The sequence below is a fragment of the Dendrobates tinctorius genome, unplaced genomic scaffold (genome assembly GCF_039654945.1).
Source record: "Dendrobates tinctorius isolate UK_male_01 unplaced genomic scaffold, ASM3965494v1 ptg000152l, whole genome shotgun sequence".
Lineage (NCBI taxonomy): Eukaryota > Metazoa > Chordata > Amphibia > Anura > Dendrobatidae > Dendrobates > Dendrobates tinctorius.
In genome coordinates, this window is record NW_027361819.1 from 3,832,404 (window position 1) to 3,847,237 (window position 14,834).

General features: G+C 45.5%; 1 protein-coding gene across 2 annotated transcripts in view; it reads left to right on the top strand.

The window, feature by feature from the left end:
- Positions 1-328: 328 nt before the first annotated feature.
- The window catches only part of LOC141050778 (serine/threonine-protein kinase NLK2), a 49,737-nt gene continuing 35,231 nt past the window's right edge, over positions 329-14,834 (top strand). The window contains exon 1 of one of the 2 annotated variants that reach the window (XM_073547427.1): positions 329-727. In XM_073547427.1, coding sequence (XP_073403528.1) covers positions 504-727 — 224 coding nt within the window. In that variant the 5' untranslated portion in view covers positions 329-503. The remainder of the gene's footprint in view (positions 728-14,834) is intronic. The other variant, XM_073547426.1, reaches the window with a different exon arrangement.

The following is a 14,834-nucleotide window of genomic DNA, read 5'->3' on the forward strand; positions in this document are numbered from 1 at the left end:
GCGCACGGTCCCCGTCCTCTCCTCACACTGGGGGCGCACGGTCCCCGTCCTCTCCTCACACTGGGGGGCGCACGGTCCCCGTCCTCTCCTCACTCTGGGGGGCGCACGGTCCCCGTCCTCTCCTCACACTGGGGGGCGCACGGTCACCGTCCTCTCCTCACACTGGGGGCGCACGGTCCCCGTCCTCTCCTCACACTGGGGGCGCACGGTCCCCGTCCTCTCCTCACACTGGGGGCGCACGGTCCCCGTCCTCTCCTCACACTGGGGGCGCACGGTCCCCGTCCTCTCCTCACACACTCCGCCATCCTGCCTCCTCCCCGGCTCCGGCCGCACTGACTGAGCTGAGGGGCGGTCGCTCGTTCCCCTCAGCCGCGGTGCACGCCGGGAGGCCGCATTGTTCCAGCTGATGCCGCACGGGGTCTCCGGAGCAGCAGGCGCAGGGAGCAGCGGCGCCGCCGCCGTGTGTCCGGGGGGGAGATGCTGCTGTGAAGGCGGCTGCGGAGATGTCATTCCCGGGGCCCGGGCGGCCGGTGCCCGCTCCGCTGTGCTCCGGGGTGTTCGGGGGGATTCTGCCGCCGCCCCTCGGCCACAAGTTCTACTGTCACAACGGCGCCGCCAGCGGGGGAGGAGCAGTGACATCCGGGGCCCAACACCCGGGGGCCACACACTGCGCCGGGGAGCCCGAGCCTGACCGGCCCATCGGATACGGAGCATTCGGGGTCGTGTGGTGAGTGAGGGGCAAAGTGCACGAACACAGGGGGCAGAGTATACAGGAGAAGTATATATGTGTATATAGGGGCAGAGTATACAGGAGAGGTATATATGTGTATATAGGGGGCAGTGTATACAGGAGGGGTATATATGTGTATATAGGGGGCAGAGTATACAGGAGAAGTATATATGTGTATATAGGGGGCAGTGTATACAGGAGGGGTATATATGTGTATATAGGGGGCAGTGTATACAGGAGAAGTATATATGTGTATATAGGGGGCAGTGTATACAGGAGAAGTATATATGTGTATATAGGGGCAGAGTATACAGGAGGGGTATATATGTGTATATAGGGGGCAGTGTATACAGGAGGGGTATATATGTGTGTATATAGGGGGCAGAGTATACAGGAGAGGTATATATGTGTGTATATAGGGGGCAGTGTATACAGGAGAAGTATATATGTGTGTATATAGGGGCAGAGTATACAGGAGAAGTATATATGTGTGTATAGGGGGCAGTGTATACAGGAGGGGTATATATGTGTGTATATAGGGGGCAGTGTATACAGGAGAAGTATATATGTGTGTATATAGGGGCAGTGTATACAGGAGGGGTATATATGTGTGTATATAGGGGGCAGTGTATACAGGAGAAGTATATATGTGTGTATATAGGGGGCAGTGTATACAGGAGGGGTATATATGTGTGTATATAGGGGGCAGAGTATACAGGAGAGGTATATATGTGTGTATATAGGGGGCAGTGTATACAGAAGGGGTATATATGTGTATATAGGGGGCAGTGTATACAGGAGGGGTATATATGTGTATATAGGGGGCAGTGTATACAGGAGGGGTATATATGTGTGTATATAGGGGGCAGAGTATACAGGAGAAGTATATATGTGTGTATATAGGGGGCAGTGTATACAGGAGGGGTATATATGTGTGTATATAGGGGGCAGAGTATACAGGAGAGGTATATATGTGTGTATATAGGGGGCAGTGTATACAGGAGGGGTATATATGTGTATATAGGGGGCAGTGTATACAGGAGGGGTATATATGTGTATATAGGGGGCAGTGTATACAGGAGGGGTATATATGTGTGTATATAGGGGGCAGAGTATACAGGAGAGGTATATATGTGTGTATATAGGGGCAGTGTATACAGGAGGGGTATATATGTGTGTATATAGGGGGCAGTGTATACAGGAGGGGTATATATGTGTGTATATAGGGGGCAGTGTATACAGGAGGGGTATATATGTGTGTATATAGGGGGCAGTGTATACAGGAGGGGTATATATGTGTGTATATAGGGGGCAGTGTATACAGGAGGGGTATATATGTGTGTATATAGGGGCAGTGTATACAGGAGGGGTATATATGTGTATATAGGGGCAGTGTATACAGGAGGGGTATATATGTGTGTATATAGGGGGCAGAGTATACAGGAGAGGTATATATGTGTGTATATAGGGGGCAGTGTATACAGGAGGGGTATATATGTGTGTATATAGGGGGCAGTGTATACGGGAGGGGTATATGTGTGTATATAGGGGGCAGTGTATACAGGAGGGGTATATATGTGTGTGTATATAGGAGGCAGTGTATACGGGAGGGGTATATATGTGTATATAGGAGGCAGTGTATACAGGAGGGGTATATATGTGTGTGTATATAGGAGGCAGTGTATACAGGAGGGGTATATATGTGTGTATATAGGAGGCAGTGTATACAGGAGGGGTATATATGTGTATATAGGAGGCAGTGTATACAGGAGGGGTATATATGTGTGTATATAGGAGGCAGAGTATACAGGAGGGGTATATGTGTGTATATAGGGGCAGTGTATACAGGAGGGGTATATATGTGTATATAGGAGGCAGTGTATACAGGAGGGGTATATATGTGTGTATATAGGGGGCAGTGTATACAGGAGGGGTATATATGTGTATATAGGAGGCAGTGTATACAGGAGGGGTATATATGTGTGTATATAGGGGGCAGTGTATACAGGAGGGGTATATATGTGTATATAGGGGGCAGTGTATACAGGAGGGGTATATATGTGTATATAGGGGGCAGTGTATACAGGAGGGGTATATATGTGTATATAGGGGGCAGAGTATACAGGAGGGGTATATATGTGTATATAGGGGGCAGAGTATACAGGAGGGTTATATGTGTGTATATAGGGGGCAGTGTATACAGGAGGGGTATATATGTGTGTGTATATAGGAGGCAGTGTATACAGGAGGGGTATATATGTGTGTATATAGGAGGCAGTGTATACAGGAGGGGTATATATGTGTATATAGGGGGCAGTGTATACAGGAGGGGTATATATATGTGTATATAGGAGGCAGTGTATACAGGAGGGGTATATATGTGTGTATATAGGGGGCAGTGTATACAGGAGGGGTATATATGTGTATATAGGAGGCAGTGTATACAGGAGGGGTATATATATGTGTATATAGGGGGCAGTGTATACAGGAGGGGTATATGTGTGTATATAGGAGGCAGTGTATACAGGAGGGGTATATATGTGTGTATATAGGGGGCAGTGTATACAGGAGGGGTATATGTGTGTATATAGGGGGCAGTGTATACAGGAGGGGTATATATGTGTGTATAGGGGGCAGTGTATACAGGAGGGGTATATATGTGTGTATATAGGGGGCAGTGTATACAGGAGGGGTATGTGTGTGTGTGTATATAGGGGGCAGTGTATACAGGAGGGGTATATATGTGTATATAGGGGCAGTGTATACAGGAGGGGTATATGTGTGTGTATATAGGGGGCAGTGTATACAGGAGGGGTATATATGTGTGTATATAGGGGGCAGTGTATACAGGAGGGGTATATATGTGTATATAGGGGCGGTGTATACAGGAGGGGTATATATGTGTATATAGGGGCAGTGTATACAGGAGGGGTATATGTGTGTGTGTATATAGGGGGCAGTGTATACAGGGGGGTATATATGTGTATATAGGGGCAGTGTATATAGGGGCAGTGTATACGGGAGGGGTATATATGTGTATATAGGGGGAAGATTATATAGGAGGGGTATATATGTGTGTGTATATAGGAGGCAGAGTATACAGGAGGGGTATATGTGTGTATATAGGGGCAGTGTATACAGGAGGGGTATATATGTGTGTATATAGGGCGCAGTGTATACAGGAGGTGTATATGTGTGTATATAGGAGGCAGTGTATACAGGAGGGGTATATGTGTGTATATATAGGGGCAGTGTATACAGGAGGGGTATATATGTGTATATAGGGGGCAGATTATATAGGAGGGGTATGTATGTGTGTATATAGGGGCAGTGTATACAAGAGGAGTATATGTGTGTATATAGGGGCAGTGTATACAGGAGGGGTATGTATATGTATATAGGGGGCAGTGTATACAGGAGGGGTATATATGTGTGTATATAGGGGGCAGTGTATACAGGAGGGGTATGTATGTGTGTATATAGGGGGCAGTGTATACAGGAGGGGTATGTATGTGTGTATATAGGGGGCAGTGTATACAGGAGGGGTATATATGTATGTATATAGGGGGCAGAGTATACAGGAGGGGTATATGTGTGTATATAGGGGCAGTGTATACAGGAGGGGTATATGTGTGCATATAGGAGGCAGTGTATACAGGAGGGGTATATGTGTGTGTATATAGGGGGCAGTGTATACAGGAGGGGTATGTATGTGTGTGTATATAGGGGGCAGTGTATACAGGAGGGGTATGTATGTGTATATAGGGGGCAGTGTATACAGGAGGGGTATATGTGTGTATATAGGGGGCAGTGTATACAGGAGGGGTATATATGTGTGTATATAGGGGGCAGTGTATACAGGAGGGGTATATATGTGTGTATATATAGGGGCAGTGTATACAGGAGGGGTATGTATGTGTATATAGGGGGCAGTGTATACAGGAGGGGTATGTATGTGTATATAGAGGGCAGTGTATACAGGAGGGGTATATGTGTGTATATAGGGGGCAGTGTATACAGGAGGGGTATATATGTGTGTATATATAGCAGGGCTGTGGAGTCGGTAAGCCAAACCTGCGACTCCGACTCCTCAATTTCCCTTACTCCGACTCCGACTCCCACACATATTGCTTATATTTAAGTGAAAAATTTATTGTAGTACAATGTGAACCTCAGACATTTATTCATTTTTATGATCCAATAATCAAGATATTTAGATAGAACAGAATATATATTGGTGTACTACCCGGTTTTCATTCTTTTTGGTACAGATACGATATGGATAGACAGATATGGATAAATAGATAGATAGAGCAGATTTCTAATCTGCTTTTGCTATTGAAAACATTATCTATGAGCTCAAAAACCTTTCAGGTGATGCAGTTTTTTAAAAAGATGATCAGCTTTTGCATCTGAAAAACGTATCCTCAAAAAACACAGGAAAAACGCTGTGCGTGAATGTAGCCTTAGATCAGGAATAGAACAGCCATTTATAGGACATTTCATAACTTTCCCAAACTCCTATAAAAAAATATTCAGCACATCCTGCATTGAATTACTGTACCCAATTTATTATATATTTTAGGAGTCGGAGTCGGTCCATTTTATACCGACTCCAACTCCGACTCCGACTCCACCAAAATGAGCACCGACTCCGACTCCACAGCCCTGATATATAGGGGCAGTGTATACAGGAGGGGTATGTGTATATAGGGGGCAGTGTATACAGGAGGGGTATATATGTGTGTGTATATAGGGGGCAGCGTATACAGGAGGGGTATATATGTGTGTATATAGGGGCAGATTATACAGGAGGGGTATATATGTGTGTATATAGGGGCAGTGTATACAGGAGGGGTATATGTGTGTGTATATAGGGGGCAGTGTATACAGGAGGGGTATATATGTGTGTGTATATAGGGGGCAGTGTATACAGGAGGGGTATATATGTGTGTGTATATAGGGGGCAGTGTATACAGGAGGGGTATATACGTGTGTGTATATAGGGGCAGATTATACAGGAGGGGTATATATGTGTGTATATAGGGGCAGTGTATACAGGAGGGGTATATATGTGTATATAGGGGCAGAGTATACAGGAGGGGTATATATGTGTATATAGGGGGCAGTGTATACAGGAGGGGTATATATGTGTATATAGGGGCAGCGTATACAGGAGGGGTATATATGTGTGTATATAGGGGGCAGAGTATACAGGAGGGGTATATGTGTGTATATAGGGGCATTGTATACAGGAGGGGTATATGTGTGTGTATATAGGGGCAGAGTATACAGGAGGGGTATATGTGTGTGTATATAGGGGCAGAGTATACAGGAGGGGTATATATGTGTATATAGGGGCAGTGTATACAGGAGGGGTATATATGTGTATATAGGGGGCAGTGTATACAGGAGGGGTATATGTGTGTGTATATAGGGGCAGTGTATACAGGAGGGGTATATGTGTGTGTATATAGGGGGCAGTGTATACAGGAGGGGTATATATATATGTGTATATAGGGGCAGTGTATACAGGAGGGGTATATATGTGTGCATATAGGGGCAGAGTATACAGGAGGGGTATATATGTGTGTATATAGGGGCAGAGTATACAGGAGGGGTATATATGTGTGTATATAGGGGGCAGTGTATACAGGAGGGATATATATGTGTGTGTATATAGGGGCAGAGTATACAGGAGGGGTATATATGTGTGTATATAAGGGGTAGTGTATACAGAAGGGGTATATATGTGTGTATATAGGGGCAGAGTATACAGGAGGGGTATATATGTGTGTATATAGGGGCATTGTATACAGGAGGGGTATATGTGTGTATATAGGGGGCAGAGTATACAGGAGGGGTATATATGTGTGTATATAGGGGGCAGTGTATACAGGAGGGGTGTATATATATATATGTGTATATAGGGGCAGTGTATACAGGAGGGGTATATGTGTATATATAGGGGCAGTGTATACAGGAGGGGTATATATGTGTATATAGGGGGCAGATTATATAGGAGGGGTATGTATGTGTGTATATAGGGGAAGTGTATACAGGAGGGGTATATGTGTGCATATAGGAGGCAGTGTATACAGGAGGGGTATATGTGTGTGTATATAGGGGGCAGTGTATACAGGAGGGGTATGTATGTGTGTGTATATAGGGGGCAGTGTATACAGGAGGGGTATGTATGTGTATATAGGGGGCAGTGTATACAGGAGGGGTATATGTGTGTATATAGGGGGCAGTGTATACAGGAGGGGTATATATGTGTGTATATAGGGGGCAGTGTATACAGGAGGGGTATATATGTGTGTATATATAGGGGCAGTGTATACAGGAGGGGTATGTATGTGTATATAGTGGGCAGTGTATACAGGAGGGGTATGTATGTGTATATAGAGGGCAGTGTATACAGGAGGGGTATGTATGTGTATATAGGGGGCAGTGTATACAGGAGGGGTATATGTGTGTATATAGGGGGCAGTGTATACAGGAGGTGTATATGTGTGTATATAGGAGGCAGTGTATACAGGAGGGGTATATGTGTGTGTATATAGGGGCAGTGTATACAGGAGGGGTATATGTGTGTGTATATAGGGGGCAGTGTATACAGGAGGGGTATATATGTGTGTGTATATAGGGGGCAGTGTATACAGGAGGGGTATATATGTGTGTGTATATAGGGGGCAGTGTATACAGGAGGGGTATATACGTGTGTGTATATAGGGGCAGATTATACAGGAGGGGTATATATGTGTGTATATAGGGGCAGTGTATACAGGAGGGGTATATATGTGTATATAGGGGCAGAGTATACAGGAGGGGTATATATGTGTATATAGGGGGCAGTGTATACAGGAGGGGTATATATGTGTATATAGGGGCAGCGTATACAGGAGGGGTATATATGTGTGTATATAGGGGGCAGAGTATACAGGAGGGGTATATGTGTGTATATAGGGGCATTGTATACAGGAGGGGTATATGTGTGTGTATATAGGGGCAGAGTATACAGGAGGGGTATATGTGTGTGTATATAGGGGCAGAGTATACAGGAGGGGTATATATGTGTATATAGGGGCAGTGTATACAGGAGGGGTATATATGTGTATATAGGGGGCAGTGTATACAGGAGGGGTATATGTGTGTATATAGGGGCAGTGTATACAGGAGGGGTATATATGTGTATATAGGGGCAGTGTATACAGGAGGGGTACATATGTGTGTATATAGTGGCAGTGTATACAGGAGGGGTATATGTGTGTGTATATAGGGGGCAGTGTATACAGGAGGGGTATATATATGTGTATATAGGGGCAGTGTATACAGGAGGGGTATATATGTGTGCATATAGGGGCAGAGTATACAGGAGGGGTATATATGTGTGTATATAGGGGCAGAGTATACAGGAGGGGTATATATGTGTGTATATAGGGGGCAGTGTATACAGGAGGGGTATATATATGTGTGTGTATATAGGGGCAGAGTATACAGGAGGGGTATATATGTGTGTATATAAGGGGTAGTGTATACAGGAGGGGTATATGTGTGTATATAGGGGCAGAGTATACAGGAGGGGTATATATGTGTATAGGGGCAGTGTATACAGGAGGGGTATATATGTGTGTATATAGGGGGCAGTGTATACAGGAGGGGTATATATGTGTGTATATAGGGGCAGTGTATACAGGAGGGGTATATATATATATGTGTATATAGGGGCAGTGTATACAGGAGGGGTATATATGTGTGTATATAGGGGGCAGTGTATACAGGAGGGGTATATATATGTGTATTTAGGGGCAGAGTATACAGGAGGGGTGTGTGTGTGTATAGGGGCAGTGTATACAGGAGGGGTATATATGTGTGTATATAGGGGCAGTGTATACAGGAGGGTTATATGTGTGTGTGTATATAGGGAGCAGTGTATACAGGAGGGGTACATATGTGTGTATATAGGGGCAGTGTATACAGGAGGGGTATATGTGTGTATATAGGGGGCAGAGTATACAGGAGGGGTATATGTGTGTATATAGGGGCAGTGTATACAGGAGGGGTAAAGATGTAGAAAAGCCGGTGGCCTGGATGGAATCCTACCAGAAATGCTGAAGTACAGCCCACCAGAAATACAGGCCGCAATGGTTAAACTCTTCAATATTGTGCTAAGTGCCGGCTACTTCCCTCCTACCTGGAATCAAGGCCTCATCACACCCATCCACAAGAATGGGGACAGGTATGACCCAGCCAACTACAGAGGAATATGTGTCAGCAGCAACCTGGGAAAACTGTTCAACAGCATCCTGAACAAGAGGATCCTCAGTTTCCTCACCGAGCACAACGTCCTCAGCAAGAGCCAAGCAGGGTTCATGCCAAACCACCGCACCACTGACCACATCTACACCCTGCACAGCCTCATTCAGAGCCGCGTCCACAATACAAAGAACGGGAAGATATACGCCTGTTTCGTGGACTTTAAAAAGGCCTTTGATTCGGTGTGGCTCCCAGGCTTATTCCTGAAACTGCTGGAGAGCGGAATAGGAGGAAAGACCTATGATAGCTCCTACACCGAGAACCTCTGCAGTGTGAGTGTGAACAGTAGAAGAATGGCTTATTTCCAGCAGAGCCGGGGAGTCAGACAAGGCTGCAGCCTAAGCCCAACGCTCTTCAACATTTACATCAATGAGCTGGCTACCGCTCTGAGATCTTCCACAGCACCAGGTCTCACCCTCCACGACGTGCAGGTGAAATTCCTGCTGTACGCAGATGACTTGCTGCTTCTGTCACCAACCGAGAAAGGCCTCCAAGACAACCTGAAAATCTTAGAGAAATTCAGCTCCACCTGGGCTCTACCGGTCAACCTAAAGAAAACCAACATCATGGTGTTCCAGAAGAGAAAGAGAAAATCAGACCAGCACCCTTCATTTATCCTCAACAACTGCGCCCTTACAGGAACGGACAAATATACCTATCTGGGCCTAGAGATTCACCGATCAGGGAGCTTCAAACAAGCCATAGAGACCCTGAAAGACAAGGCATGCAAAACCTTCTATGCCATCCGAAGGAAACTCTACCATCTAAAGCCACCAGTGAGGGTCTGGTTAAAAATCTTCGATTCTATCATCGCCCCAATCCTCCTGTATGGCAGCGAAGTCTGGGGTCCTCACACCTACCCAGACTGGTCAAGGTGGGATTCAAGCCCAACAGAAATATTCCACCTGGAATTCTGCAAGCACCTTCTCCAAGTCCATCGGAGCACCTCCAACAGTGCTTGCCGGGCCGAGCTGGGCAGATTCCCTCTACACCTATCGGTTCTAAAGAGGGCACTGTCATTCCGGGCTCACCTACGTAGGAGCAATCCAAGCTCCCATCACCATAAAGCCCTGACACATGTAGGGGAAACAGAAAAACCAGGACCCTCGGAACAGCTCACCCAAACCCAACCTGACCAGAAAACCAATCACAACAACCTGACAAAAGCCGGAATCAGGAAGATGATAGATGAAGGCCAGGAGAGGTACGTAAGTGACTGGAAGAACGACATCATCAGCTCACAGAAACTGACCATGTACCAGAGTCTACAGAGAGACTACAGACTGGCTCCATACCTGGAGAAACTCCAGGACTCCAAAGACCGCAAGATCCTGAGCCGGTATAGACTCAGTGCCCACAGTCTGGCCATCGAATCCGGCCGACACAGGCAGAGCTACAAGTCCAGGGAGGAAAGACTGTGCCAACACTGTGACCAGGAGGCCCTGGAGGATGAGACCCACTTCCTGCTACACTGCTCCAAGTACTCAGCAGCGAGGGACACTCACTTCAGGAGACTCTCACATCTCTTCCTGGATTTCACCACCATGAAGGAGGAAGAGAAAACATACATCCTGCTGGGGGAAGAAGAGAGAGCAGTGGAGATAGCAGCGCAATATGTGAACGAATGCCATAGACTGCGAGAAAGAGAACTCTGATATGCCATGGACTTCTATGGCACCCACCCTGGATATGCCCCAATCCCCCATCCACCTTCCCTATGCCATGGACTTCTATAGCCTCATCCTGGATCTGCCCCCATGCCGCCATCCACCTTCCCTATGCCATGGACTTCTATAGCCCCAACCTGGATCTGCCCCATCCACCTTTCCTACAGCCCCTTCCCAACATCCCTACAGTCCCTATCCCTATTCCCTTCTGTACACCTGCTTTGGCAAAACTAATGTGTATTTAGTCCTGCCAATAAAGCTTCTTTGAATCTTGAATCTATGTGTGTATATAGGGGCAGTGTATACAGGAGGGGTATATATGTGTGTATATAGGGGCAGAGTATGCAGGAGGGGTATATATGTGTGTATATAGGGGCAGTGTATACAGGAGGGGTATATATGTGTGTATATAGGGGCAGTGTATACAGGAGGGGTATATATGTGTGTGTATAGGGGGCAGTGTATACAGGAGGGGTATATATGTGTATATATAGGGGCAGTGTATACAGGAGGGGTATATATGTGTGTATATAGGGGCAGTGTATACTTGAGGGGTATATATGTGTATATAGGGGGCAGTGTATACAGGAGGGGCATATATGTGTGTATATAGGGGCAGAGTATACAGGAGGGGTATATATGTGTGTGTATAGGGGGCAGTATATACAGGAGGGGTATATATGTGTGTATATAGGGGCAGTGTATACAGGAGGGGTATATATGTGTGTATATAGGGGCGGAGTATACAGGAGGGGTATATATGTGTGTATATAGGGGCAGTGTATACAGGAGGGGTATATATGTGTGTATATAGGGGGCAGAGTATACAGGAGGGGTATATATGTGTATATATAGGGGCAGAGTATACAGGAGGGGTATATATGTGTGTGTATATAGGGGGCAGTGTATACAGGAGGGGTATATATGTGTGTATATAGGGGGCAGAGTATACAGGAGGGGTATATATGTGTGTATATAGGGGGCAGTGTATACAGGAGGGGTATATATGTGTGTATATAGGGGCAGTGTATACAGGAGGGGTATATATGTGTGTATACAGGAGGGGTATATATGTGTGTATATAGGGGCAGAGTATACAGGAGGGGTATATATGTGTGTATATAGGGGGCAGTGTATACAGGAGGGGTATATATGTGTGTATATAGGGGCAGAGTATACAGGAGGGGTATATATGTGTGTATATAGGGGGCAGTGTATACAGGAGGGGTATATATGTGTGTATATAGGGGCAGAGTATACAGGAGGGGTATATATGTGTGTATATAGGGGCAGTGTATACAGGAGGGGTATATATGTGTGTATACAAGAGGGGTATATATGTGTGTATATAGGGGCAGAGTATACAGGAGGGGTATATATGTGTGTATATAGGGGCAGAGTATACAGGAGGGGTATATATGTGTGTATATAGGGGGCAGTGTATACAGGAGGGGTATATATGTGTGTATATAGGGGCAGAGTATACAGGAGGGGTATATATGTGTGTATATAGGGGCAGAGTATACAGGAGGGGTATATATGTGTGTATATAGGGGCGGAGTATACAGGAGGGGTATATATGTGTGTATATAGGGGGCAGAGTATACAGGAGGGGTATATATGTGTGTATATAGGGGCAGAGTATACAGGAGGGATATATATGTGTATATAGGGGCAGAGTATACAGGAGGGGTTTATATGTGTGTATATAGGGCGCAGTGTATACAGGAGGTGTATATGTGTGTATATAGGGCGCAGTGTATACAGGAGGGGTATATGTGTGTATATAGGGGCAGTGTATACAGGAGGGGTATATATGTGTGTGTATAGGGGCAGTGTATACAGGAGGGGTATATATGTGTGTATATAGGGGCAGAGTATACAGGAGGGGTATATATGTGTGTATATAGGGGGAAGTGTATACAGGAGGGGTATATGTGTGTATATAGGGGGCAGTGTATACAGGAGGGGTATATGTGTGTATATAGGGGCAGTGTATACAGGAGGGGTATATACAGTGGGGGAAAAAAGTATTTAGTCAGCAATAGTGCAAGTTCCACCACTTAAAAAGATGAGAGGCGTCTGTAATTTACATCATAGGTAGACCTCAACTATGGGAGACAAACTGAGAAAAAAAAAATCAAGAAAATCACATTGTCTGTTTTTTTTTTTTCATTTTATTTGCATATTATGGTGGAAAATAAGTATTTGGTCAGAAACAAAATTTCATCTCAATACTTTGTGATATATCCTTTGTTGGCAATGACAGAGGTCAAACGTTTTCTGTAAGTCTTCACAAGGTTGCCACACACTGTTGTTGGTATGTTGGCCCATTCCTCCATGCAGATCTCCTCTAGAGCAGTGATGTTTTTGGCTTTTCGCTTGGCAACACGGACTTTCAACTCCCTCCAAAGGTTTTCTATAGGGTTGAGATCTGGAGACTGGCTAGGCCACTCCAGGACCTTGAAATGCTTCTTACGAAGCCACTCCTTCGTTGCCCTGGCGGTGTGCTTTGGATCATTGTCATGTTGAAAGACCCAGCCACGTTTCATCTTCAATGCCCTTGCTGATGGAAGGAGGTTTGCACTCAAAATCTCACGATACATGGCCCCATTCATTCTTTCATGTACCCGGATCAGTCGTCCTGGCCCCTTTGCAGAGAAACAGCCCCAAAGCATGATGTTTCCACCACCATGCTTTACAGTAGGTATGGTGTTTGATGGATGCAACTCAGTATTCTTTTTCCTCCAAACACGACAAGTTGTGTTTCTACCAAACAGTTCCAGTTTGGTTTCATCAGACCATAGGACATTCTCCCAAAACTCCTCTGGATCATCCAAATGCTCTCTAGCAAACTTCAGACGGGCCCGGACATGTACAGGCTTAAGCAGTGGGACACGTCTGGCACTGCAGGATCTGAGTCCATGGTGGCGTAGTGTGTTACTTATGGTAGGCCTTGTTACATTGGTCCCAGCTCTCTGCAGTTCATTCACTAGGTCCCCCCGCGTGGTTCTGGGATTTTTGCTCACCGTTCTTGTGATCATTCTGACCCCACGGGGTTGGATTTTGCGTGAAGCACCAGATCGAGGGAGATTATCAGTGGTCTTGTATGTCTTCCATTTTCTAATTATTGCTCCCACAGTTGATTTCTTCACTCCAAGCTGGTTGGCTATTGCAGATTCAGTCTTCCCAGCCTGGTGCAGGGCTACAATTTTGTTTCTGGTGTCCTTTGACAGCTCTTTGGTCTTCACCATAGTGGAGTTTGGAGTCAGACTGTTTGAGGGTGTGCACAGGTGTCTTTTTATACTGATAACAAGTTTAAACAGGTGCCATTACTACAGGTAATGAGTGGAGGAAAGAGGAGACTCTTAAAGAAGAAGTTACAGGTCTGTGAGAGCCAGAAATCTTGATTGCTTGTTTCTGACCAAATACTTATTTTCCACCATAATATGCAAATAAAATGAAAAAAAAACAGACAATGTGATTTTCTGGATTTTTTTTTCTCAGTTTGTTTCCCATAGTTGAGGTCTACCTATGATGTAAATTACAGACGCCTCTCATCTTTTTAAGTGGTGGAACTTGCACTATTGCTGACTGACTAAATACTTTTTTCCCCACTGTATATATGTGTATATAGGGGCAGTGTATACAGGAGGGGTATATATGTGTGTATATAGGGGGCAGTGCATACAGGAGGGGTATATATGTGTGTATATAGGGGCAGTGTATACAGGAGGGGTATATATGTGTATATAGGGGGCAGTGTATACAGGAGGGGTATATATGTGTGTATATAGGGGCAGAGTATACAGGAGGGGTATATATGTGTATATAGGGGCATTGTATACAGGAGGGGTATATGTGTGTATATAGGGGCAGTGTATGCAGGAGGGGTATATGTGTGTATATAGGGGCAGAATATACAGGAGGGGTATATATGTGTATATAGGGGCAGAATATACAGGAGGGGTATATATGTGTATATAGGGGCAGTGTATACAGGAGGGGTATGTGTGTATATAGGGGCAGTGTATACAGGAGGGGTATGTGTATATAGGGGCAGTGTATACAGGAGGGGTATGTGTGTATATAGGGGCAGTGTATACAGGAGGGGTATG